General features: G+C 49.6%; 10 protein-coding genes across 10 annotated transcripts; 4 read left to right on the top strand and 6 right to left on the bottom strand.

The window, feature by feature from the left end:
• Positions 1-784: 784 nt before the first annotated feature.
• Positions 785-1,815, top strand: EI90DRAFT_2285957 (uncharacterized protein). The gene has a single exon (XM_039052821.1). It carries the CDS (start codon positions 1,054-1,056, stop codon positions 1,624-1,626), a length of 573 nt encoding a protein of 190 aa, XP_038921394.1. The 5' UTR covers positions 785-1,053; the 3' UTR covers positions 1,627-1,815.
• Positions 1,752-2,817, bottom strand: EI90DRAFT_2285744 (uncharacterized protein). Its single transcript, XM_039052820.1, has 5 exons — positions 2,460-2,817; positions 2,201-2,403; positions 2,049-2,154; positions 1,938-1,991; positions 1,752-1,877 (listed from the first exon to the last, which is right to left on the bottom strand). Exons 1-4 carry the CDS (start codon positions 2,610-2,612, stop codon positions 1,938-1,940), a joined length of 516 nt encoding a protein of 171 aa, XP_038921393.1. The 5' UTR covers positions 2,613-2,817; the 3' UTR covers positions 1,752-1,877.
• A 1,309-nt stretch (positions 2,818-4,126) lies between these two features.
• On the top strand, positions 4,127-5,625 carry EI90DRAFT_3117565 (uncharacterized protein; the record flags this gene model as incomplete). The annotated part of the gene is made up of 2 exons (XM_039063006.1): positions 4,127-4,180; positions 4,270-5,625. The coding sequence occupies 2 exons, from the start codon at positions 4,127-4,129 to the stop codon at positions 5,623-5,625; spliced, it is 1,410 nt and encodes a 469-aa protein (XP_038921392.1).
• Positions 5,626-6,188: 563 nt separating this feature from the next.
• Positions 6,189-6,847, top strand: EI90DRAFT_2286190 (uncharacterized protein). The gene has a single exon (XM_039052823.1). The coding sequence runs from the start codon at positions 6,294-6,296 to the stop codon at positions 6,765-6,767; it is 474 nt and encodes a 157-aa protein (XP_038921391.1). The 5' UTR covers positions 6,189-6,293; the 3' UTR covers positions 6,768-6,847.
• On the bottom strand, positions 6,848-7,559 carry EI90DRAFT_2285968 (uncharacterized protein). The gene has a single exon (XM_039052822.1). The coding sequence runs from the start codon at positions 7,437-7,439 to the stop codon at positions 6,927-6,929; it is 513 nt and encodes a 170-aa protein (XP_038921390.1). The 5' UTR covers positions 7,440-7,559; the 3' UTR covers positions 6,848-6,926.
• Positions 7,560-8,695: 1,136 nt separating this feature from the next.
• On the bottom strand, positions 8,696-9,830 carry EI90DRAFT_3037802 (uncharacterized protein). Its single transcript, XM_039058815.1, has 4 exons — positions 9,180-9,830; positions 9,017-9,098; positions 8,890-8,959; positions 8,696-8,830 (listed from the first exon to the last, which is right to left on the bottom strand). Exons 1-4 carry the CDS (start codon positions 9,540-9,542, stop codon positions 8,815-8,817), a joined length of 531 nt encoding a protein of 176 aa, XP_038921389.1. The 5' UTR covers positions 9,543-9,830; the 3' UTR covers positions 8,696-8,814.
• A 2,842-nt stretch (positions 9,831-12,672) lies between these two features.
• EI90DRAFT_3037795 (uncharacterized protein) lies at positions 12,673-14,711 on the bottom strand. Its single transcript, XM_039058814.1, has 2 exons — positions 13,399-14,711; positions 12,673-13,345 (listed from the first exon to the last, which is right to left on the bottom strand). Exons 1-2 carry the CDS (start codon positions 14,555-14,557, stop codon positions 12,777-12,779), a joined length of 1,728 nt encoding a protein of 575 aa, XP_038921388.1. The 5' UTR covers positions 14,558-14,711; the 3' UTR covers positions 12,673-12,776.
• Positions 14,712-15,157: 446 nt separating this feature from the next.
• On the bottom strand, positions 15,158-16,009 carry EI90DRAFT_3037791 (uncharacterized protein). The gene is made up of 2 exons (XM_039058813.1): positions 15,917-16,009; positions 15,158-15,890 (listed from the first exon to the last, which is right to left on the bottom strand). The coding sequence occupies exons 1-2, from the start codon at positions 16,001-16,003 to the stop codon at positions 15,408-15,410; spliced, it is 570 nt and encodes a 189-aa protein (XP_038921387.1). The 5' UTR covers positions 16,004-16,009; the 3' UTR covers positions 15,158-15,407.
• Positions 15,933-17,579, bottom strand: EI90DRAFT_2285516 (ClpP/crotonase). The gene is made up of 9 exons (XM_039052819.1): positions 17,365-17,579; positions 17,266-17,292; positions 17,101-17,210; positions 16,963-17,042; positions 16,759-16,863; positions 16,529-16,705; positions 16,372-16,427; positions 16,255-16,312; positions 15,933-16,203 (listed from the first exon to the last, which is right to left on the bottom strand). The coding sequence occupies exons 1-9, from the start codon at positions 17,436-17,438 to the stop codon at positions 16,132-16,134; spliced, it is 759 nt and encodes a 252-aa protein (XP_038921386.1). The 5' UTR covers positions 17,439-17,579; the 3' UTR covers positions 15,933-16,131.
• Positions 17,580-20,247: 2,668 nt separating this feature from the next.
• EI90DRAFT_3037774 (uncharacterized protein) lies at positions 20,248-21,099 on the top strand. Its single transcript, XM_039058812.1, has 2 exons — positions 20,248-20,354; positions 20,409-21,099. Exon 2 carries the CDS (start codon positions 20,417-20,419, stop codon positions 20,954-20,956), a length of 540 nt encoding a protein of 179 aa, XP_038921385.1. The 5' UTR covers positions 20,248-20,354; positions 20,409-20,416; the 3' UTR covers positions 20,957-21,099.
• The last annotated feature ends 1,736 nt before the right edge of the window (positions 21,100-22,835 follow it).

The raw sequence follows: 22,835 nt of genomic DNA, 5'->3' as shown, positions 1-22,835 counted from the left end.
GTGCTTATACTTCTAGACTAGGATTGCCAGCACTGTCAGGGAGCACAGGGTCGCATTATGTAACCCATTCGGGAGGGACTCGGAAACTCCAGATCAGCGGTGTCAGCCGTACAACGAAGCAGTACAGTGAAAAAAGTACCAAAAATAGATATATTGGCTTCACTGTGACACAGAAATGATATCGCAAAAAATCGCACGGAAATGAATTCCAGAACTGTCCATCCAGCTTATTACAATATTGTGTCGGACAAGTGACCGCAATTGAAACTCTGCTTTTGTGTGTTGATTTGCCATGCAACTACTTCCTGCACGTCGACGTGCAGGCAGTAAGCATCGTTGAATGAGGTAGCTGCGGGGCAGAATGAGTTCCCCGATCTATAGGTCTGTCGCTGGGAAGTCCGAGTCCAGTAACATAACCTCAGAAATTGGCGTGGTGTCATCCTATCACCCTGCTTAATAATCATTCAAGAAAGTCAGACTTTAATCTCGGTCGACGCGATATACTTGCGTACAGGTAATATTCGCACCTCAGGTTAGGCGCTATACATCCCCGACCCCACCAGACTTCGCCAGGCGGACCCCTCGGAGATCGCGTTGATCAAATTGAGCCGAAAGATTTCATGCATATCCATTCTGAGAATGAGTAGAGAAGTCGCACCGACACGTTCCCCTCCTGAAGAGACAAAGGGGCGTTAAATAGTGAAAGCGGAACATCTGAGAAATTAAGATGATGATGTGGCATACAGCCAAATAGGTAGTCAGACAGTTTTGGTTTGATGTGAGGGTCAAGCCTCAATTGTCACCCACAAAGCAGAAAGCCAAGTTAGAAGACCAGGACAATTTCTCCCAACTAGTGGATTATCTCGTTGTGCGCTTCTTCATAGAGTTTAGGCCTGCACTGAGGACGGGGCCAGAATCTGAACGGGTGGAAGCTGCCGGCCATACCCCTTTCGGGAAAAAAAAACCTCTTAGTCACCATCGAAGTCGGGCAGGCCGGAGTCCCGGTGAATACACCGCAGGTAATTGCAACGAACGTGGTATTCGGCAGCAAAAATGGAGGCGGAGCCAGTGCAATTGTGGGTTCTGGTGGTAAGTTCGCAGGATCCATGTCATCTGCATCCCTGCGCCCCCTGGGATTCCATCTCTTCGGGTATTCATTACATGTCTGACCTTGGAAGAGTTTGGAGCCACGACGTTGACTGCGATGCGGGACTTGTTCCTTTCAGAAAAATATCATGGCAGCGAAGCCGCGGAACCGTGGGTGAATTCAAACAGATCGGTCTTCACCCGGGCGTTGTTGTAAGCTTGAGTCTGCTTCAGGTTGTTGTCGGAGCTTTGCATGCGATTGCTTTGTCAGGCCAGACTGGCGACGAAGCAGTCAAGCATAGCAGAATGCACCCTTTAGACGTCCTCAAGGATCTAATGCTGCGAAGTCATAGAGGCTGGAGTCCTGCGTATCCTCGAGGCATCCTTAGCAAGAGCGATTTGCGCCATTTGGGGCCCCTGAATCAAATTACCACAGAACAGCATCGCGGTTGTTGTAGAGTTTTACCGCTCAAGAGGGTGTCCGAGAAGGCACTATTCTCAGAGCCCTGGTACGGCTGCAAGTCTACAAAGCAAGCATAAGCTCGGATTTGGCGGAAATTATTTACTCCCTGTCATCAGCCTTACGCCATCTACTCCGGGAAAAGAGAGCGAGGATGAGGATGAGAAGATGGTAGGAGCGGAGTGGGATCAAGGATGAGGAAAGGGAAGGCGAATGCAAGCGACGATGTGAGCGTGAATGTGGCAAACACAAACGCAATCATGGAGGTGTACAGCACTGCAACGGCATCATGATTCCAACATATCTCCTGCATTCCTTGAGATCAACCAGTCTACGCCCAACAGGCTATAGCCAGTGCGGGACTCCCAATCGCTATTGTGGGTATACCCACCTATGTATCACTTTGGCACCTTCCCGTGAGCCCACACAGAGCTTCCGCAGTGTTCTGTAGTTTTTTTCCATTTAATGGTGCAGACTGGTGCAGACGGGTCCTATCACACACACTAAGAGGCTGGCGAGACAATGTGTCCAAGCTGTTGTCGGTTATACACATCACTCGCGTCATGTTCGTGCTGGGTGACTGATTTCCCAGGATTCGATTGGCCCCCCTATACAACTTGAGCCCTTTACCACTATGCAACTCAAGCCCCTTACGAATAGCGCGACGAATGTCCCCGAGAAGGGACAGGAGCTTTAGCTCTCCATCTCTTGGGGAAGAGATAGTAGTCTGGGCAACGGGAAGCAAGTCCACTGGAGGCCAATACCAAAGAACATGACAGGAGGGTCGCTGAACTTGCTCTGGATGTATTCAGGTGGCACCATGGCTCATGGGCAAGCAAGTACGCTTCCGTAAGGTGCTATACCAAGGTGTGGATTAGCACAATCCAGACTACTGGTCTCCCACAGAACGTACACTCTGGAGCCTAAGGGTATAGGCCTTATCTCGTTCCGTCAACCGTTTGTCATGGCGGGTAAGAACCCGTCCGGCTAACTCCGGAAGATCGAATGCTCTAGCGGGACGGCTACCTCCATTTTCACTTTTTTTCGCCGCCCAGGCATTACTCATTCCCAAGTGTCTGGATGACCGCTGTGTGAGATCCAGCAAGGGCCTATCGACCACCCAGTATTTGGAAAATCGTCATCTGGAAGGTTGTCAGCGGGATTGAAAAGTGTGGTGTAGTATATTGAGGACAGGTCGACATTCTTCCTGGATTCCCGAGCAAGGTTCGAGGCACATTATCTGTTTACTTACCTTCCCTGCGAATATTTGGCGCGGACAGAACTGTTTTCTTTAGTAGATCAGGCTGTTCCCTCCTCTGACTTTGACCGGACTCGGAGGGCACAGCTTGGGGTAACCTCTGGGTCCCCATAGTGGGGTAATCATTTGACCTAATGCGCGGCCTGATGAAGCACAGCTACGTTCATATAATAGCCACAGCGCTTGGCATTGGCGGCCATTATGAGATCACATAACTTATGAACGCTTTCATCGGCTCATCGATATCTTCATTTCAATTTCATTCTCATGGAACCCCCGCAATGTACGTCTTAACCACGGTGAGCTCAACGTACATCACGAGCTTCCTTGGGCCTCTCCTGCGCATGTTCCGTAGGATCTTCAGTGATTGGCGCTTGGATGTCAAGAGCGGCGATACACCGCAATTGCAACAAGAAATGTACAATAGTTATATGGCTGAGGAAATTAAACTTTAGTGCTTCCGCTTCCTGTTGAAGCATTCCTTTGATCTCGGTTGTTAGCAATTTACTAGGCGGGTCTATTGTGTAGGTGCCCAGCTCTCCTAAAGAAAGAGCCAATTTCCGCTACTCCATATATAGCGGGCTCCTCAGCTTGATAGGAGAGTACTCATAGACATCTAACATATTGTTAAAGTTACAAATCCGGCCAAGTCTGGCAGCATATAGTTGAGGCAAGACTACAGAGTTGATCTGAGCCTCATGACTTCTCCCACGAATATATGCAGCTAGCCCAATCAGTTGTTTCATCAACGAACCCGCTCCTCCCTTCCATGTCAATTCGCTCGTAAACTTATTGCCTGGTGCGCTGAATTGTAGGCAGGACTTCAGCTTCTATGACTTCGTAACAATATATCTGAATTGTTAATGCAGGTGGAAGGGTAAAACGTGTAAGCGCCTTCCAGGCTCAGGATCAAAAAGTGAGCGCAAATTCAAGTCGAACGTGATTCCAGCTTCCAGATCCTCCCACACGCCGAATTCGAGTTGGAGTTGGAGCCACATCAGCACCTCTGATTTCTCATGTCGCCGCCCCTGGCGGCTGCTTGTGGCACATCGGAACTGCCATGGACAATTAAAGCAGAAGAGAAAGCTCTCACGTCACACTCATAAATGATCTTCTGCCCAAGGTGTTTGAGGCATTAGGCAGCGTCATGTCGAATTTGGGAGCAGTCTCCATGGACTTTGGAGGACTTTGGATGAGGCACACGTTTGCTATGTATTCCCGCCTGGGAATAGTCGATTCATTAATGGTACCAACTCCCGCGATTTTCATCGGCTCTCTTGGTGGAATAAATTGCGCCCCCCTGTGTTACCACCTGCACCATCATGCTGCTCTCTTCGAGCTCTTCGTGGGCATGTGCAAGCGACGATAGCAACGAGGTACTTTCTATCTGTTTGATGCTTGTTCCCCAAAGACTCACCAGTGTTTGCGTGGATGTCGTCTTTCTGTCATTTTCATCACCTCTTAGAAAGGGATACTGTCGCTTACCTTGAGGGGGCTCAGCACAAGACGTAGAGATCCATTGAAGGGGCGAAAAATATTTCCCTTCGACATCATATGCCACCTTTTGCAATACTGTGACCCCACAACACAGCGAGCCATCGCACTTCTCAATCGCGATTGTTATGCGGCAACACACCAATATTTATGGAATCATGTCGTTGTGCGACCTTTCCATGAGGCCAAACGCCCATTGTGGCCGTGGTCACGTCCTGTCGATTTGACGCTTTCTGATTTGGTTGTTGGGTTGCAAAACATTGCTCGAGACCCAAATCGGGCTAGATGGATACGTTTCTTATCAATCCGGGACAACACTCCAGCAACATCTTCACCGGCACGAAAACGATCTCCGTCCCAACTCGGACTGGAATTAGGTTGCTCGGATCACGATAAGGATAAGGTCGAAATTTCGTTATTGCTTCTTAAGGCACTGTCACAAACGATTCGTCTGAGCCGTTTGGACCTTTCTTCGTTCACTTGTTTCCCTTCTGATCAACTTGCGGACGCTATCACGCCACCTTTGGTGTCTGGATCACTGCAACTTTCCTTCCTGGGCGTGCCATTCGGGTGCTGGCCGTACCTGCTCCCTGCACTCACTTGCCAACCGTCCATCCGTCATCTTCTACTCACTCATCCGAAAGAGTTCATGAACACTGGTACCGCGGACATGCCGCCACTCCCATTTCACGCCCTTCCTCACTTGGAAAGTTTGGCAGTCCCTATTTGCAATCTGACCAGCATAACCAATGGGCGCCCATTGCATGCACTCAGAATTTTGGGTGCCCCGCATGGGTATCCTTCAACCACGCCGTGGCATTCGGATTCAATGTTACGAGGCTTCCAATCCATCGCTTTCGACAAGTCGAACCCTGGCCTCATGCATCTCGAACTGCCCTTCACCTTCATCAGCGAATTCATCGAGGACGAAAGTGAGTTTGGAGACGACATAACTGCCTTATTGCGCCATCTTGCGCCAATTCGTCCCGTTTCCAACTTACAAAGGCTCGATATATGTTGCGGGGACCGTGTCCGCTTCCCTGTTGTCCGCGAAGTCCCTTCGAATCCCGAATGGCTAGGTGGGGATGGTAATCGAGGAGCTTTGCCTCGGCTGATGAGAGCTCTCAGCTTGTTCGAGGACCTCGATGAACTTAGATGGAACTGTTCACATGCAAATGTGATGAAGGGGTTGTGCACGGGATTTGATGGGACAGGACCGTGTGTGAACACCAGCGGTCAATGGGAAGGTTTTGCACGCGCTTGCTCAAAAGCAAACTCAAAACTGCAGCGGGTATACATAAACGGGGAGCTTGTGCCGTCCAAATAGGTCGCAATCCATACCGTTAGGACTGGATAGCATTAAAGCGATCATGTTTGTCGTTTCGTTATCACTCACTCCAATTATAATAGGGCTCAAGCCTATACGACGCTTGAGGCTGCTATATATCTGGACTGATATACCTTGAGATTGCGCCGTGGGTCCGGTTCAACAGAAACTACATCTTCTTCAAGCGATGATTTCTATCACCTGCTCGTCTCTGTGGAGGCACGTATGGCTCGCCCTGTTAACAATGAATCATGCACAGCGAAGGATCTCGTGCGGCTGGTTCGATAATAGTTTTCTCCCTGCATCCAGGATCATTCGGACAGACGCTACTCTCCAGCCCTCGTCCACGATCCGAAATAGGGGAATCAATGGCTTGTAGAGAGAAATGGATACCATCGTGCTCGGTTAGCTCCCACAGATGGGATATCAGGATTAAAACTCAGAGGTCGACTGTCTGATCATCGAATAACTCCAACTTATTCATCGCGTCAGGGCGGGGGGCGGGACGATTTCAAATATCGCGAGCCAAGGCTGTCATCGCCTGGAACCTAGATGTGTATGTCATTCCGATTGGCCATAGCGTCAAACTCCGTGCTTGATAGCATTGCTCAGCAAGATGTGTGTACACACTAATTCCCGCGACCGGCAATGGGGAACCATCCCCTCGCATGACTATAATGGCCGTTCAAACATTCGAGATCGGTTGGCCTGACGCCAATGCGGCGGCGCTTCCGACCACGATACACAGTAGCGATTTTATCGCTTTCGTCCGTATGGTACTTGGCCAACTACCGGTGCTCAAAGGGTCAAACCGGCACGGGCAGCCAAATGAGAAGTGGAGAACGCTCACTGGAATGTCAAGCAATGTTCTTTTCTTGCTCCAACAAGTGTATTCATTGGACCTAGTTCTCTTTGCTCTGGATATCTACGGGAGCAGATGGTACACACAGCTAGCCGAGATAGGCACTATATCGGAAAATTGTACATCTTTTCGGTATTACCGCCGCGATCGATCGGGATCAAACCAGATATATATATGCGCTCGATCCTGCACGCACTTTGTCTCCTCGTCAAAGCAGTTCGCCCTCAATCTTTTCGACCCTCAGGCACCGTACTCCGAATGTGGCTTGATCCTAGGCTAAAGTGAGACTTCTCGGCAGACCTCACTTTTGGAGGTATGAAATATTCTACACAAGAGTGATCGACACACTGTGTGGCATTCCACATGTATCTGGTTCTCGTCACTGGATCTGGCATTCCCGCATCGCTGGAATGCCACACGCATCATCTCGTATCCCCGTTTAGGCTCTTCCATATACTTCGGAAGCACGTACACTAAGGGACAAGGAGTTGCTCTTGAACATCTTGACGTCGGATGCGGTTTCGAAGTCTTGATCACGAAAGACCCGGTAGAGTGGAACGCACGACGGTCCCAGGATTTGCACTCGCAGCTCCCGATCCCAATAGTGTATTCCGGATTTTAAGTTGAGTTTTGTTCTGGGACCCTCTGAAAGGCGTCCCAGGGTTGAGTAATACAACCGAGCTACCCCCCGCACACCATGTTGCTCAGCACGGCGGTAGAGGGAGTCGGATGTTGGCAATGATGGACCCTCCCACGACAATTTGACAATGACGTCGTTCGGAATAGTCTCTGGCTCACAGTCGGCCTCTTTCCTGGTCGAAAACAGGACCAATCCACGAACCTCAATGTCTGAGACATGCAGGGTATCGTGTAGTAGGACAGGAATGCTCCCGACCACGACTGTTGTTCTTTCTATGGTGTCTAGTGAGTCACAGGGGTCGGAAGATTGCATGATTGGCTCAAGGCCAAGGGCAAATGCGGTGCTCAAAGTGAGCCGGACAAGCGTAGAGATAATTTCACGTGGGTGGTCGGTGATGTCGATAGGCGTGGAACAGAAGCCACCACCACGATCGAAATACCAGAAAGTGATATTTGAATGATTTGGCTAGGATGCCAAGGACATGTCTCCCGTTCCCTCGTGCTGCCATTGCACCCTTTGCTTTCGCATGTAGGTAGCGGGCCCATTGCGGAATGGGGAATTGGGGTATAGTCTTGTCGGGTCTTATCGGATTCCTCGGAGTATCCTTCATCAAGGATGGTCTTGACATCGCCTTGGCAGGTAACGGTCTGTTCGAGATAGTTAGGGAATATCGTCGTATTATACTGCACTTGCAGTACAATTGGAAAGCTCCCTGGGTTCCACCGTTTTCTGGTGCCAGGCGAGTGTTCACTGGTGGTCCCCCGGCCCAAGACGGACTCTCGGCATCTTTCATAAACCAAGTGCATGATGTCGTTTTTAGTGCTGCGAGATTTTCATTGGCGAGAGCTGAGACAAAGCACTTGTGCGCCTGGTTGAAGGAGAACGAGGCACTGATGGCCTCTACCGTGTTTTTGATCAGTTCTGAATCACTCTGGGCATCCAAGGTAGCAGAAATAAAATCTTGAAGTGGAACTTCGTGATATGTCTTGTCGATTCTGACATTTTGGTGGTCCCCGACGTCGAGATCTCAATGGACTTAGGTCTGGGGGTAGGGGTTCCTCGGGACGCCATTTTCTGCTAACCAGCTGACTAGTTTATGGGTGACGAATGAGGATTGATGGGAAAACTATTGTTTGGCCCGAGCGGTGCTCCATCAGAAGTCAAACCCAGATGTGTTCGCCCTACGGTGGTCACTATCATGTTCTGAATTTGTCACTGGCATCATCCGTGTCAATTCGTGTAGTACGGGTGCAGCTATGCTTCCAAATGGTAACGAGAACAAGACGTGACTGGCCGATGTACAAGCTTCAAACGAATAAACGACAGCATACAATTCCACACAATCCTACGGACGGCGCAGTCGAGCGCTGCTCCCCCTAATTACGGTGATCCCTCAGAGTCCCATGATCGTGAACAACATATTAGCGATGAGATGCAGATGAAGAATTTCGGGCTCGAGAGTCGTTATATAACTGCACAGGCGCCACTTGAGCCAACCATGATCGTTGGCCCAAAATTAGTCATCCTTCAGGAATATACGTGGTCAAGTCAGCATTGTCATGCAGTGTAACGTGTCATGAGCATAGATTCAATCCAACACAGAGACTCAGAAAATGGAACAGCCTGCGTAAATGTCCTGTCCGCGTTGTTCTGGATTGAAATGACCAAGAATACTTCCAATTGTCTCCTAACCAATGACACGACTGTAGCAGGATGTTATTGAGACCGGCCTAGGTGGTACAGGTCGCACAGGGAAACCTACGGTGATCCGCAGAAATGGCTCAACGGAAGGAGGTCAACATTCGGGAGGCTGGGCGAGTAAAAGTAGACTACTGCTGTTAGAACGCAACGTTACGGTTTTAAATTGAGGTGAGGAGGCAAAAACCCGCCTGAGATGATTACAAGGTCGGGGGCAGACCACGACAGTACGTTCGGAATCGACCTGTGGAAATTAGAAAACCCGTAGTTAGCCTGGGGAACAGTGTGTATACAGGCGACGTGAATGGAGTCCAGGTTAAGTTTAATAATAATGCCTTGTTTCATGTGACTGACCGTGGCTATGAGGGAGTAAACAGCCCAACGCAAGTTGCGGAAAATCAGTCTTGGCCCTGGACAACCAGATGCATGTGTGAAATGCGACACTGTCCTTCTGTAGAATATTTTGCGCCTCCAACAGTGACGCTGCCCCTTAGTTGACTGCCAAGAAGAACGAGACCGAGGACAAACTACTTTGGTGAGGAGAGAAAAGGTGGGTGCAGGATCTGGCGCATATATCCTTAGATCCCGATCGATCGTGGCGGTAGACTCCGCAAAGCGGATCAGCACGCGTGCGGCACGTACTATTCTCCTATCTCGGCTGCATCTGTTCTGGTAGAAGCTGGGGCACTGCCTATATACTGGTACATGCCTATGCATAAGAACTAGGTCCAGTGAATATAGGCCAATAAGTGTCGTCTCAGGAAAGCACGTTGCTTGATATTCAAATGTGGGTCTTTGGCTTTTCTGCTGCACGACGGTTTGACTGCTTGAACACCCGTATCTATTAAATTATATTGGAGCATACCCGATCGGTCGAAATCATCCATCGATTGTGTATTGTAGTCACTGCAGGGAAGCGTCGCCGTGTGGACGTCAGATGCCCGGCACTCCAACCGGTCTCGGTTTTTGGACAATTATGTACTGGTGGGATCGATAGGGGTGGTTCCCCAGTGATAGGTCAGATATGATGTTAGGGGGAATTGACGTCTCACTACTGAGGCTATCAAGGATCGAGTTTGACGCTATGGCTGATCACCGAGATAGCTCACTGGGTGAGATTAGATATGACACGCCCACGTTCCCAAGGGATGACAACTTAGTTTTCCCTTTCCGCGATATTTGAAAACCATCTCGCCTCTCAGAGCCGTACATCAAAGGCAGAATTTCAAGATTGCTCCGTTGGATCTCATCCTGTGGCGCTAGGTACGTAATCAGTCAATCCCCAATATCGCCAATGCAATGAAGGGCCGGAGGAAGCGAAGCCTCTGTCCACGCTGAAGCAAGCTATCATCTTGGATGAGTCGCACTCAGAGAGGAAAGGGGTCACGAGCAAGTCACGAGCAAGAGCTAAGGGATCACGAGAAAACTGAAATAAAACACGTGGAACATCGGTTATGTCCGTTCGGGGTTACGGCTTAACCGTAACAGGCCACGCATACCAACTTCGTTATATAATTTCTCGTCAACAGCGAAAAATGGATCGTGAGCCACACCCCTTTTCCTCTCAAGATACCCCAGATTACCGCTTTGGAAATGTCATTTCTGTTGCATCGGACGCATGGTGCAGTCCACACGCCTACATGGCAAGATTTGAATCAGTGTCGCGTGTCAAAGTCATGCTCACGCAAAAATCGCGTAAATCGACGTCAGCGGAATGATAATGACACGACAAAACGCTTTGATGTTCCAATGTTATCCAATCCTCCTGCTCCTGGAACAAACACAAGCTCTTCGTTTATACCCGCAGTGCCTTTGAGCAAGCGCGTGCAAAACCTTCCCATTGACCGCTGGTGTTCACACGTCCTGTTTTGTTGAGGGAACGGATTATATAGCGCAAGGCGGCACAACAAGGGGGTTATGTCGTCTCCACTGGAGACGATATAACTGCGAAACCCGCTTTGTCCCCCGATGAACTCGCTAATGAAGGTACGCGGTGAGGGGCAGTTCGAGATGCAGTTGTCGAAAGCTATGGATTGGAGGCCTTGCCCGAATGCCATGGCGCAGTCGATGGACGGCCACGGCCATCATGGGCGTTTGGCATCGTGGAAAGGTCGCACTGCATCTATGATATTGGCGTGTTGGCGCATAACAGTCGCGATTGAGAAGTGCGATAGCTCGCTGCGTCGCGGCGTGACGATATTGCAGCTAGAAGGTGGTATATGATGTCGAAAGGAAATATTTTCTTTTCAATGAATCTCTGCGTCTTGTGCTGAGCCTTCGTAATGATCCTTTCCTTTCTTTCTTTTTTGGTGCATGATAGCTTACGCGGGCCAGGGGCCTGAAGGTTTGTAGGGGAGAGAGGGCCTGAAGGTTCGTATATAATAAGTCCGTCGTCAAAACCTGAAAACCACGGGGAAATGCGTTACTGCGGTGTGCTCCCCTGGTTTCGGAGGACCAGGTATACACACTAAATTTAAACCCCGCTACCGTCGCTTGCACACGGCCATGAAGAGTTTGAAGAGAGCAGCATGATAGTGCAGGCGCAGACCAACTCATTATTTGGTGGTGAAATCAGAGAATTAATATATCCGTCAATGGTTCTTATAGCGCCCGCGGTTGCTTGTGCCCTCCCAAGCTTAAAGCCCTTATTGAAGCGAGGCGGCTCTGACTAGAATTTTCAGTGAGCGATTTGTTAGTACCGAAGGCTTCTCGATGGAATGGCCAGGACATGTAATTATATGTACTCTGAGTTAGTTTGGGCGGCAGTGGTTCATTGCGGCTTTACCAAAGGTACAGGTTACGCGCAGGCAATGGCCCCCGTTCTCAAACATTTGAATATTTCGCCCAAGCTAAGCTTCATGTTGGTACTCACTTCGAATGAACTGTAAGATCACACGTGTGTTGACCTATTTTTTATGCGGTCGAGAGCCTTCATTTCTCCCATTTCCCGAATCGTTTCGATGACAAGCGTTCTTCCCGTGCATTACACCGTGTTTAGGCACCGGGTGGAACGAATAGCGGCTGTCCTTTGAAGTCATTTATTGAGGAAATACGAGACTGCTCATTCTATTGGGTTGCGCTGCAGCGCAATATTGTTGTCATAGCCATACAAGGTTAGGGAATGGTATAGGGTGTCGGCGATGGACGGGTTGCCAGTATTCAACGAACAAAGTTGCGGAAGCCGACATTAAATAACCGGACTATACCGCGATGGATCGATCGGGATCTGAGCTTAGATATAATCCCTAGATCCACTTGCTCCTTGTCTGTGCTGATCCGCCTCGCGTTTCCAGTGTTCGATCTTCAACCCGCGGATGCCTTAAATGGAACTGCGCATCTGTCCTAGGTCGCCGCGAACCAAGCTCGCGCGCAACCTAGCAATTGCCCGATTCTACACACCGTATATATCGTTCTACTCACAGCATCCGCTAGTTTGTCTCTGGGCCTGGCTTTGGAACCGAGTGAGATCTCGTGCTCGCCATCTAATATCTCAGTCACGTCGATTCTTGTATGCGCTGAAGAATGAAGAATTGCTCTTGAACGTTAGGGATTTGGACAGTCGAAGCTCATAAATGGCGCTTTCTATCACGAGGCGGTGAGCTCATTCTGTGAATTCCTTCATCCTTCCAGCCCATTATCTGGTGCTTCGCGCTATTTTTCTCTTGGGAATTTTGAGGGGCTTGCGTGTGTGCTCCTGGCGTCGCGTGGAAATGAGTTGACCCTTACACTCTTCTCGATTACTTTTGGAAACGTTCCTTTAAGTCCTCGCACAAATGTTACCCGGCGCCTAACCCTCACCAAAGTCTTCAAGGTCCGGCGCTCAGTTCTTTACGATATTGGCATCATAATATTAATGGCAGAAATATCATTTCGAAAGCGATATGGAAACTCGGGTTTCTGTTGTGTACTACTGCACGGTGCGTGGATCTTCCGTAGATAACAGTCGTTTGTTCAGGGTCCAATTTGCGGAGCCGCACCCATGAACGTATCGAACGTTATACCACCCCCCAGAGTTTCCTGATCATAGTCCGCATCCTGGTTCTCCCCTCCATACCCTCCGTTGAACAATCTACACAGACGGCGCAACCAGATCTGGAGTGATGGTGAGGACCTGGTGGATGGAATGTGGCTGGGAACTCCCATAAATCTCCACTTAGCCGAAATGATATCATTGAGAGGGCCCTTGTGCCACGCTGCGAACTGATGCAGCATCCTGGGATTGCCGCGCGCGTCATATCGGCCAAGAATCCAGCCAAGTGCGTAAAAAAATGATTCTAAATCATGTCGATACAGCCGATTCGGAGGGGGAGTGGCAGCAGACAGGAGGTCCATGGAAAGGAATGGCAGAGTACCCGAAAAAGTGGGCTCAGGTGAGAGGTCTCTGTCCCCATCCTGAACTTGAATCGCAAAGTCGAGGTCCAATAGAACTCCGCGAGGAGGCGAGTCTTTGGAAGCCATGAGACTGCTCATATTGATGTTGCAATGCAGGATACCTGCATTCTTGTAGAGTCGGTGATGAACTACAGCGGATTGTGAGTCAGAGGGTGAATGACAACACTGATTATGGGAGTACCTTCAACTAAAGATCGGAATGCACGTTCGAAATCTCTGTCAGGAAGGACGCGGTAGAGTGGAACACAAGATGGTCCCAGGACTTGTGCTCGCAGCTCCCGATTTCGATAATCTATCCGGGATTCATGTTTGAGTCGCGTTCTGGGACCTTCTGAAAGGTGTCCCAGGGTTGAAGAGCAAAACAATTGGGCCACCCCATGCACGCCACACTGCTCTGCCCGACGATAGAGGGAATCTGATCTTGGCAGCCCAACATGCTCCCATGAGAATTTGATCATCACATTCTCTGGGATGATGAGGGATGTGGAGTGTTCGGAGGTGTCTTGTTTCCTGGCAGAGAAGAGAACCAACCCCCGGCCTTCGAGGTCCCTCGAAATATGTACAGCAACTTGCAGCAAGAAGGGTATGCCTTGGATAACGATAGCGGCGCTTTCCATCGTGTCAAATGCCCTCCATGGGTCGGGAAATTCTATAGCAGGCTCTAAGCCAAGGGCGAACGCAGTACTGAGGGAGAGTCTGACAAGCCCAGAAATGACCTCGCATGGGCGCTTGACAAGGTCAACAGGTGCTGAATAGAAGCCTCCACTCCTATCGAAGTACCAAAAGGTGACGTTGGAGTGATTAACCAGGACACCAATGACATGTCTCCTGTTTCCCCTTCGCGCCATGGCATCTGTTGCTTTTGCGCGGATGTAATCCCCCCATTTGGGGAGAGAGGACGGGATCCTGTCCGGTCTTGTTGGTTCCTGGAATTCCTCTGTGAACCAATGGTCCTGGTAAGTCTCCATGTCGTCTTGGTACGCGATGGTAGGCTCGGAATCGGTGAAATAATTAGAGAGTATTGTGGCGTGGTGTTGTATTTGGAAGACAATTGGCGAGCTTTCTACACTCAAGCCCATAGACGGTCCCCCGGAGCCAAGCTCCTGACATCTTTCGAAGATCATGTCAAATATGGATGCGGAGCTGACTTTTATCGTCGCCAGCTCTTCCAAGGCCAGGGCTGAAACAAATTGTTGGAGTGCCTGGTCAAAGGCACGGGACATGCGTATCTCTTCAGCGATTGTTTCAAGCGTTTCGGATCCATTGGGTGCATCCGAGGTGGCAGCGATAAAATCTTCCAGGGGGACTTCGTGATATGTAAAAGTGGGCGATTCTGGCATGTTTGTGGGGAGAGTCCTCGTTAGCGGGATCTGGCCAGACTCAGGTCTGAGGTAAAAACTTTTTTCTTGCTGGTCTTGGCTTACGAGTTGTTCTGTTTTACAAGATGACAGGCAGGGACAGATGAGGGAGACTTTTGTTGGTTTGAACTTGTTTGTTTGGTTCGAGAAAAGCTTTATGGATAAATGCGAAGCTGGCCCTCCCTGCGTATCCAGACGTGTTCGCGCAGCATTGCTCGTGGATATGTCCCTGATCTGCCAATAACACTAGAATTTGCTATCTAGTTCGTCTATCCACTGCAGAACAAGCATAGTGACGGTTTCAAGCTAACTTTCATTCCTCGCTGAGATCATTGCTGGCAGCACAGCTCATTTCCACGTGGAGCCTAGAAAACCTCTTACTGGGCCGGCTGCGACAAACGAGTAACTCTTGGCGGACCTAGCCAGCACGGACAGCCAACGACAAGCACAGACTGGACCGCTCGGAACTCGATTCTTTTACTCGAGTGATCGGATCGATAAAAATTTGAATGCTCGTCGTACACCCCTGTATACAACGGTTGTGTTCCAGCGTCCAGTGGTGGATAGCTCGGAGTATCGTTTGCAATTAATATCATTACTGTGACGATCCAAGTTACTCTAGGTTGTCGAAACATCGGTGACGGCACACAGGAATCATATAATCCCTCGCTATGTTTCTTGCTGAATGACATCCCGTTCGACTTCGTTGATCACATAGATTGCCGTATGACGATGAGATAGTGGGGTATCAAACCTCAATTGGCATCCATACATAACCGATACTCTCCAGTGCCAGGCATTGCTTCAGCTAATCGTCGCAGTTGATCCCAAATTAGTCGCGCTGGAAGGATACATCAGCGCAACTAATACCGTCATGCGACTTGACACGCAGATAGATTCGATCACCAGCCACTCGCCACATCCAAGGCAAACACCCAGATGGAACAACATAGCAACATCCCGTCTGTTCTGTTCTAGACTGAACTGCACATAAACAAAGGACGTGACTTTGGCTGGACAGAATGCCCCCTTGAGACGGACTCGGAGCTCGGGAAGTTCGTGATGAGCAGAGGCCTCCTACGGGAGTAGTGAGAATCATCTGCCGGAATGACTCGGGAACGAGAGGAGGACCGAGTGAGCAAAAGTACACCAGTCGCATGGTCACAGCTCCGAATGGAGAGAACGGTATGGTTGCTTTCAACTTGGATGCGCCGGTCTGGGACAGTCGAAGTCGGCTCGTTTCAGCAGTGCAAACGCCGAAGGTTCGAGTTCGCAATCTGTGGAATGGATCGTGCGCGCCCTGAGGTAGATCATGCTGCGGCGTGCCATAAAGTTTAAGACGGGTGGATCTTTCACAGCCTGAAGCTCAAGGTCCACAAACAAAAGTCTTTGTCCTTGTTCACACAAAGCCACAGCCTGTCGTGTCATTTTGCCATAAGGGACGACAATTTCATTCTGCTACGGACCAGACCAGAAAGAGACCGCTAGGCATGTTCATAATCTGGATTTGTGGGAGATACAAAGCAGATCGATACATCGGCGACCCTCGTTTGAATTCATAGCTTGGGAAGGGGCTTGAATACAGGGGCTTTCTTCGATGCGAATGAAGAAATAGAATCCTTGAAGTCCTGGATGAAAAGATCAGTCGGGCTAGTCACACAGAAAACAGATTGACCTGCATCGCTTTGGAGCATTGCCTGGTTCCAGGTGGCTACATAATCGAGATTCTCTCGCACACTGAAGCGATATCAACAATTATAATGCGTTGAAAGCGAAGCGAATCAAGTCAAGCTTGCCTGTGATCCCGAGAGTGGAGGAGTATGTGTTTGGTGCCCACAGTCGCTATGGGGGACTTTGAAGCAATGGTTTTCGCCAGTTTCAGCGCTTCCGCTGGTGTGGGTTCGAATAGATGTTACGTAGACTGCAGGAAGAGCGATGGAAGGCAAATCTCACCAAGACTTCGTTTCTGCTGCCTGGTACAACTTTGCTCACAAGACCAAGCTTCAACGCCTCTTCAGCGCTGAATGGTCTCGCCGTAAATGCAAGCTCTCGCAGCAGACTCTCATTTCCCGTAATTTTAGGCAGTCGAGCCAGCGAACCGATATCAGCAGCAAGACCAACGTCCACTTCCTATTTTCCAAGAGTATATAAATCCATCAATTTCAATGAGACTCGCTTCACACCTTGATTGAGAATAGAGTGTCGGCAGCCGCATAGCGGATATCGCACGCACTTGAAATGTCGATCGCTAATCCGAATGTGATGCCATGTAGTGCGGCTATGACGGGCTGCACGCATCGTTCCAAACTGCTCACAGCAGCTTGGAAACGCTTCGTCAATCAATCACTATCGGCATCATTCAAAGTGGCAGGCATGAGATGGCGTACAGTGACGTGATCGCGAAGAAATATCGCTTGACGCGCAGGGTCTTCATATTTTGGCGCTAAACTGTCGACGGCTTCCTTCACTGGAGGGAATTCAATTGGTCCGCAGAGTGGAAAGCGGTGGCAATTGTGGGGACTGACGATCAAGACCAGCACTGAAAGCCTTTGGGACAGATGACGCAAGGACCACAGCATGAATCTCGCCGTCTTTGCTTATCCTGTCAATGGTATTCCCCAGTTCTTGCCACAGCCTGCATTCGGGATGAAGGTCGTCGACTATGGGGGAAATGATGGGGGATGACTCACGGCTCATCGAACGAGTTAACTGGAGGTCTGGAATAAGGTAGGTAGTGGTCCCATCAATCAGACCCATAACATGAAAGCTAATGAAAGCGGGCTACTCACTTGGACAAGGAGACAAGCAGGACCCCCTTGGATGGATATGAAGTCTTGATCCATTTGCCGCTGTAATCCGCCATAGTCCGCAAGAGAAACTGACTTTGAGGGGGAAAAGATGGTTTCTTATATGGAGTCAAATTACAAAGCACGAGATAAATGACCCGCTTGATCTTGAGTCTTGGTTAGGCAGGTGACCAGCCTCTCTTTAGGGGGAGTCTTGGGACCCGAAGGACACGGAAAGACGCGTGAGAAATCCTTTCCGATTCACACGTCACACCATCGGAGCAGTCCTTCCGCTTCTACTTGTGTACACGCTTTCCGGTTTCAAGCTGCCTTGAAAGTTGACAAACTGTGATCCCACCTCCATCGGCGTTCTCACGAAGGGGAACGATGCCTCAGGTATCGGTCATCAGTGTTTCCTGAGCTCGTACCCCAGCCGGAGATGGGTCGCACTTCCACAATCAGAGCTGAAGTGGTTTTATATTAGAAGTGCATGGTTTCTTCTTTCAGGTTTGTGAAGGGTGTAAAGCAAATTCAAAAATCAACGGAGTGCGACCATTCTCCGGTCATCAACATATCGAAATGGCGGAGTTACCCGTTAGTCGCCACTTGGTGGCCTTCAAAGCCCAGCACGAAAGAGAGCGGAGTAAGTAGATCTATAACCATGCGAACAACTCTACAGTCGTGTCATTGTTTAGGAAACAATTGGAAGTATTCATGCCTGTTTCACAAAACGGACGTCACAGGACATTTACACACGCTGTTCCATCTTCTGAGTTCTCGTGTTGGTTCGAATCTATCTTCATGGCACTTACACTGCATAACAATGCTGGCTTGGCCACATATATCCTGAAGGATGACTAATTTTGGGTCTAACGACAATGGTTGGCATAAGTGGCACCTGTGTAGTTATACGACGACTCTCAAGCCTGAAATCTCATCTACATCTCATCGCCAATATGTTTTCCGCGATCATAGGGACTTTGAGGACAATCACCGTGATTAGGGGGAGCAGCGCTCGACTGCGACGAGTAGGGATTGTGCGGGATTCCTGTATGCTGTCGTTTATTCGTTTGAAGCTTGTACATTGGGCAGCCACGTCTTGTTCTTGTTACCATTCACGTAATCTGTGTCTCAACTGACTCGGATCATTGCTGCAATGATACTTTCTCCCAGCGACATTCTGGACCGTCTAGAATGGGATATAGGGATTCAAGAGCTGGTCTGTCCGATTCAACACTCGTCTTCGATGATGCAGCCATAGAATATATTCCGGCTACTCAAGCAAGGAAATAACATCACTCTTCCGAACGGTCTATGACAGTGGCTCTGTGCGTTGGGATTATATTGTCGGCACATTGTTCGATTTTCAGCCGCTTGATCGTCTGCTTTCTGTACTTGCCGAGGACGAGCCACGCTCATGTGTTGCAACTGTTTAAATGGAGCTGTTCTAGGCCCTTACACCAGGATGAGCAGAGTCACAGGTCATCGAGTGTCTTGCCGGGCACACAGCGGGGATTGTAGATTTGGAAGCGTAGCTGCACCCTACCATACGGATTGACGCGGATGGTTTATTTCAAGGCCAGTGACAGATTCAGAGCATGACAGCGACCACCGTTGGGTGAACACGTCTGAGAGTAATGAGAGTGGGATTGACGATATTTGAGCTTGAGTGATCTACTGATGGAGCACCGCTCGGGCTAAACAAACAAGTCCAAACCAACAAGAGTTTTCCCATCAATCCTCGTTCATTACCCCATAAACCGGTCAGCTGGCAATGGCGTCCCAAGAAATCCTCGCTACCTCCAGACCTAAGTCCGTTGAGATCTCGACGATGAGGACACCAGAATTAGCTTTTACATACCACGAAGTTCCACTTCAAGATTTCATTTCCGCTATTTCGGATGCCCCATATGGCCAAGAAACGATCAAAACTATGGCAGAAGGCATCAGTACTTCCTGCTCCTTCACCCAGGCACACGAGGGCTTCGTCTCAGCTCTAGTCAACGAAAACCTCGCGTTACTGAAAAAAGGCTTCGGCGACATGATGCACTTCATTCGTGAAAGATGTCAAGAGTTCGTTTCCAGCCAACACCCATCCCGTACCGGAAACCATTGGAATGTAGATCCCTCACCAATCGTACTGCAAGTGCAGCACCACACTACAATATTCCCTAATTATTCGAAACGCACCATCGCCTACCAGGACGATATCGAGACGGGTCAAGATGATTGGTACTCTGAGGAATCTCAGTCGCGGACAAGACCTGACAAGATCGTACCCCAGTTTCCCCTCCCCCAGTGGGCCCGTTATCTCCATGCAATGGCGAAGGGTGCAATGGCGGCACAGGGGAACAGGAGGCATGTCCTGGGTGTCCTGGCGAATCATTCCGCTATCACTTTCTGGTATTTTGATCGTGGCGGTGGCTTCTATTCAGCACCGATCGACATCACCGACCACCCAGACGAAATCGTTTCTGCATTCATCCACCTCACTTTGAGTACTGCGTTTGCGCTTGGCCTTGAACCAATCATCCAGTCTCCTGATCCCTGGGAGTCACTAGCCACTATGGAGAAAGCAACGATCACAATCCAAGACATCCCCTTTTTGCTATGCGGTACCCTGCACATCTCGTGCGACCTTGAAGGTCGTGGATTGGTCCTATTTTCGGCTAGGAAATCAGTCGACTGCTGGTCAGAGACCATCCCAAAGGACGTAGTTCTCAAATTATCGTGGGAGTGTCCGTCATCGTCAACATCTGACTCCCTTTACCATCTCGCCGAACGGCATGGCGTGCAAGGAGTAGCCAAGTTGTATCACTCCTCAACCCTGGGACGCTTTTCAGAGGGTCCCAGAACCCAACTCAACTTGAAATCCAGAATACACTATGGGGATCGGGAGCTGCGATTGCAAGTCCTGGGACCATCATGCGTTCCACTATACCGTGTCCTTCGTCGTCAAGACTTCGAAACCATATTTCGATCTTTGATTCAAGGTACTCCCATTCCCTTCGTTTTCACTCACCCTCTGAACTTTTCATCGGTTGTAGCCCATCACATGCTGTACGAAAATGCGGGAATCCTCCATTGCAACCTCAACACAAGTAGTTTGATGGTTTCGAAAGACTCCCCGGCTCGTGGGATCCTATTGGATCTTGACTTCGCGCTCCAGGTTCAGGACGGAAAGCCCACCTTTGCCGGTACCATGCCCTTCCTTTCCATGGACCTTCTGACAGCCGCAGGACCCCCTCCTCCAAGGTTGTATAGACATGATCTTGAATCCTTTTTCTACATCCTTGGTTGGATGCTTTGCCGCTATGATGCAAGTGGGGAACGTAAGCCAGTGCATCAGTTTGCTGCATGGCATAGAGGACCCCTAGACGACATCATTTCTGCAAAACGGAGGCTTATGAGAATGCCCAGCCACGTTCCATCGGAGATATCCTCGCCGTCGCTGCAGAAGTGGTTTCGAAACCTGTGCAGGAGCTTCAACGATGGCTATCAAGAGAAAGATCGTGAATCACAGAGCCCGCTCTTTGATTGTGAAACGTTGGGGGGTTACATTACCTTTGACAAATTCATTGGTGCGGTGCCATAGATTGCCTCGTGAATGGGCACACCGTTATCCCCGTGCACATACCAATAAACGATAAACTCGAGTTCTATACTTCTCTGGAAATATTTCTCTCCGAGGTACAGAGGCATGTAACTGAGAATAATACATTCCAAGTTTGTTCCGAGAAACCAAGGGAGCATGTTAGTTGGGAAGGCCGGAAGAGTGGAGGAATTCACTGAATGGGTCACCACTGCATGGGTGGAAGTGCCATCCTCGTACTTGACTATCCGATGTCGAGCACAACGCCTTATCCCTCAGTGTACGAAGTCTATGGAACAGCCTAAACGGCGATACGAGATGACGCGTACGACATCCAGTGACGACCACATAAACAACCAGATGCATGTAGAATGCAACACAGCGTGTCACTCTTGCGTAGAATATTTCATGCCTCTAAAAGTGACGCTGGCCCTTAGTTGGGCCTGCCGCGAAGTCTTCCTCAATTTGCCTCAGCTTAGGATAGATCGCCAGATTGGGAGTACAGCGCCTGAGGGTCGAAGAGATCGAGGGCGAACTGCTCTGGCGAGGAGACAAAAGTGCACAGTGGGAGTGGGGTACAGGATCGAGCGCATATATCTAGAGGGCACAAGTTGGATCCCGATCCATCGCGGCCGGCGGTATGCTCCGTAAAGCGGATCAACACGAGTACGAAACAGCTCAGCATGTACCTATCTCGGCTAGTTGTGCGTATCATCTGCTCTGGTAGAGGATACATCTATCCGGAATAAAGCACACAAAGCCTGTGCATAAGAACTGAATATATCTGCTCATTTAAAGGTGCGACGTCGTCTGTTGGAGCAAATATCTCTACGAAAAGAACATTTCTTAACATTCAAGTGAGCGTCTTCCGCTTCTCGTATGGCTGCGTGTGCCGGCTTGAGGCTTTGAGCACCAGTAGAAGCACAGCCGATCGGTTGGAACAAGCCACCGATCACGTTCGAGCGCTCATTCATTTTTCACTTTTTGATTTCTTATTTTGGGTTGACCTTTCAAATAACATACGGACAAAAGGGACAAAATCGCTATCGTGGTCGCATTCAGCCTAGTGGGAAGCGTCGCCATATTGGCGTCAAGCCAATTAACTGATCTTGAGCGGCCACGTAATCGTGTGAGGGGATAGTTCCTCATTGCCAGTCAGACAGAATAGCGGGAATTAGTGTGAACACACGTGCTATCAAGAACGGAGTTTGACGTTATGGCTAATCGAGATACTCTAACTGTGCCTGTGAATCTGTTTCTCCCTGTACTGAGAATCGAAATACATATGACGTTCGATCCGAGTCGTTCCTTGAAGCCAATCGTGCCGGTGAAGAGCGTTGTATAAGAATGGCCCGATTTGCTCGAGCAATGTATTACAACCCAACAACCAAATCAGAATCGACAGGACGCGGCCACCGCCATAATGAGCGTTTGGCCCCATGGGATGGCTCGCTGCGTTGTGGGGGCGAAAGGTGGTATTCCTTTCTAAAAGGTGATGAAATGGCAGAAAGACAACACCCGCATCAAACATTGGTAAGTCTTTCGGAAATAGGGACCAAACAGAGAAAGAGTACCTCGTCGCCATCGTCGGCTGCACACGTCCACGAAGAGCTTGAAGAAAGCAGCATGATGGCGCATTCGGCACGACGCTGCCCAATACCTCGAACGCCTTAGCCAGTTGGGGTACAGTTGGGGTAGAAGATCATTTACGAGTGTGAGGGCGCGCATTCTCTTCCGCATGATCGTCCACTGCGCCACAAGTAGCCGCCAGCGGTGGCGACATAATGAGAAACCAGAGGTGCTGATGTGGTTCAATTCCAACTCGAATTCGGGGTGTCGGAGGATCTGGAAGCTGGAATTGGTCACGTCAGTTTTTCGATTT

This window comes from Cantharellus anzutake (genome assembly GCF_015039405.1).
Source record: "Cantharellus anzutake strain C23 chromosome Unknown EI90scaffold_6, whole genome shotgun sequence".
NCBI classification, from domain to species: Eukaryota; Fungi; Basidiomycota; class Agaricomycetes; order Cantharellales; family Hydnaceae; genus Cantharellus; species Cantharellus anzutake.
Note: the sequence above shows the minus strand (reverse complement) of the source record. Positions and strands in the feature narration are given on the sequence as shown.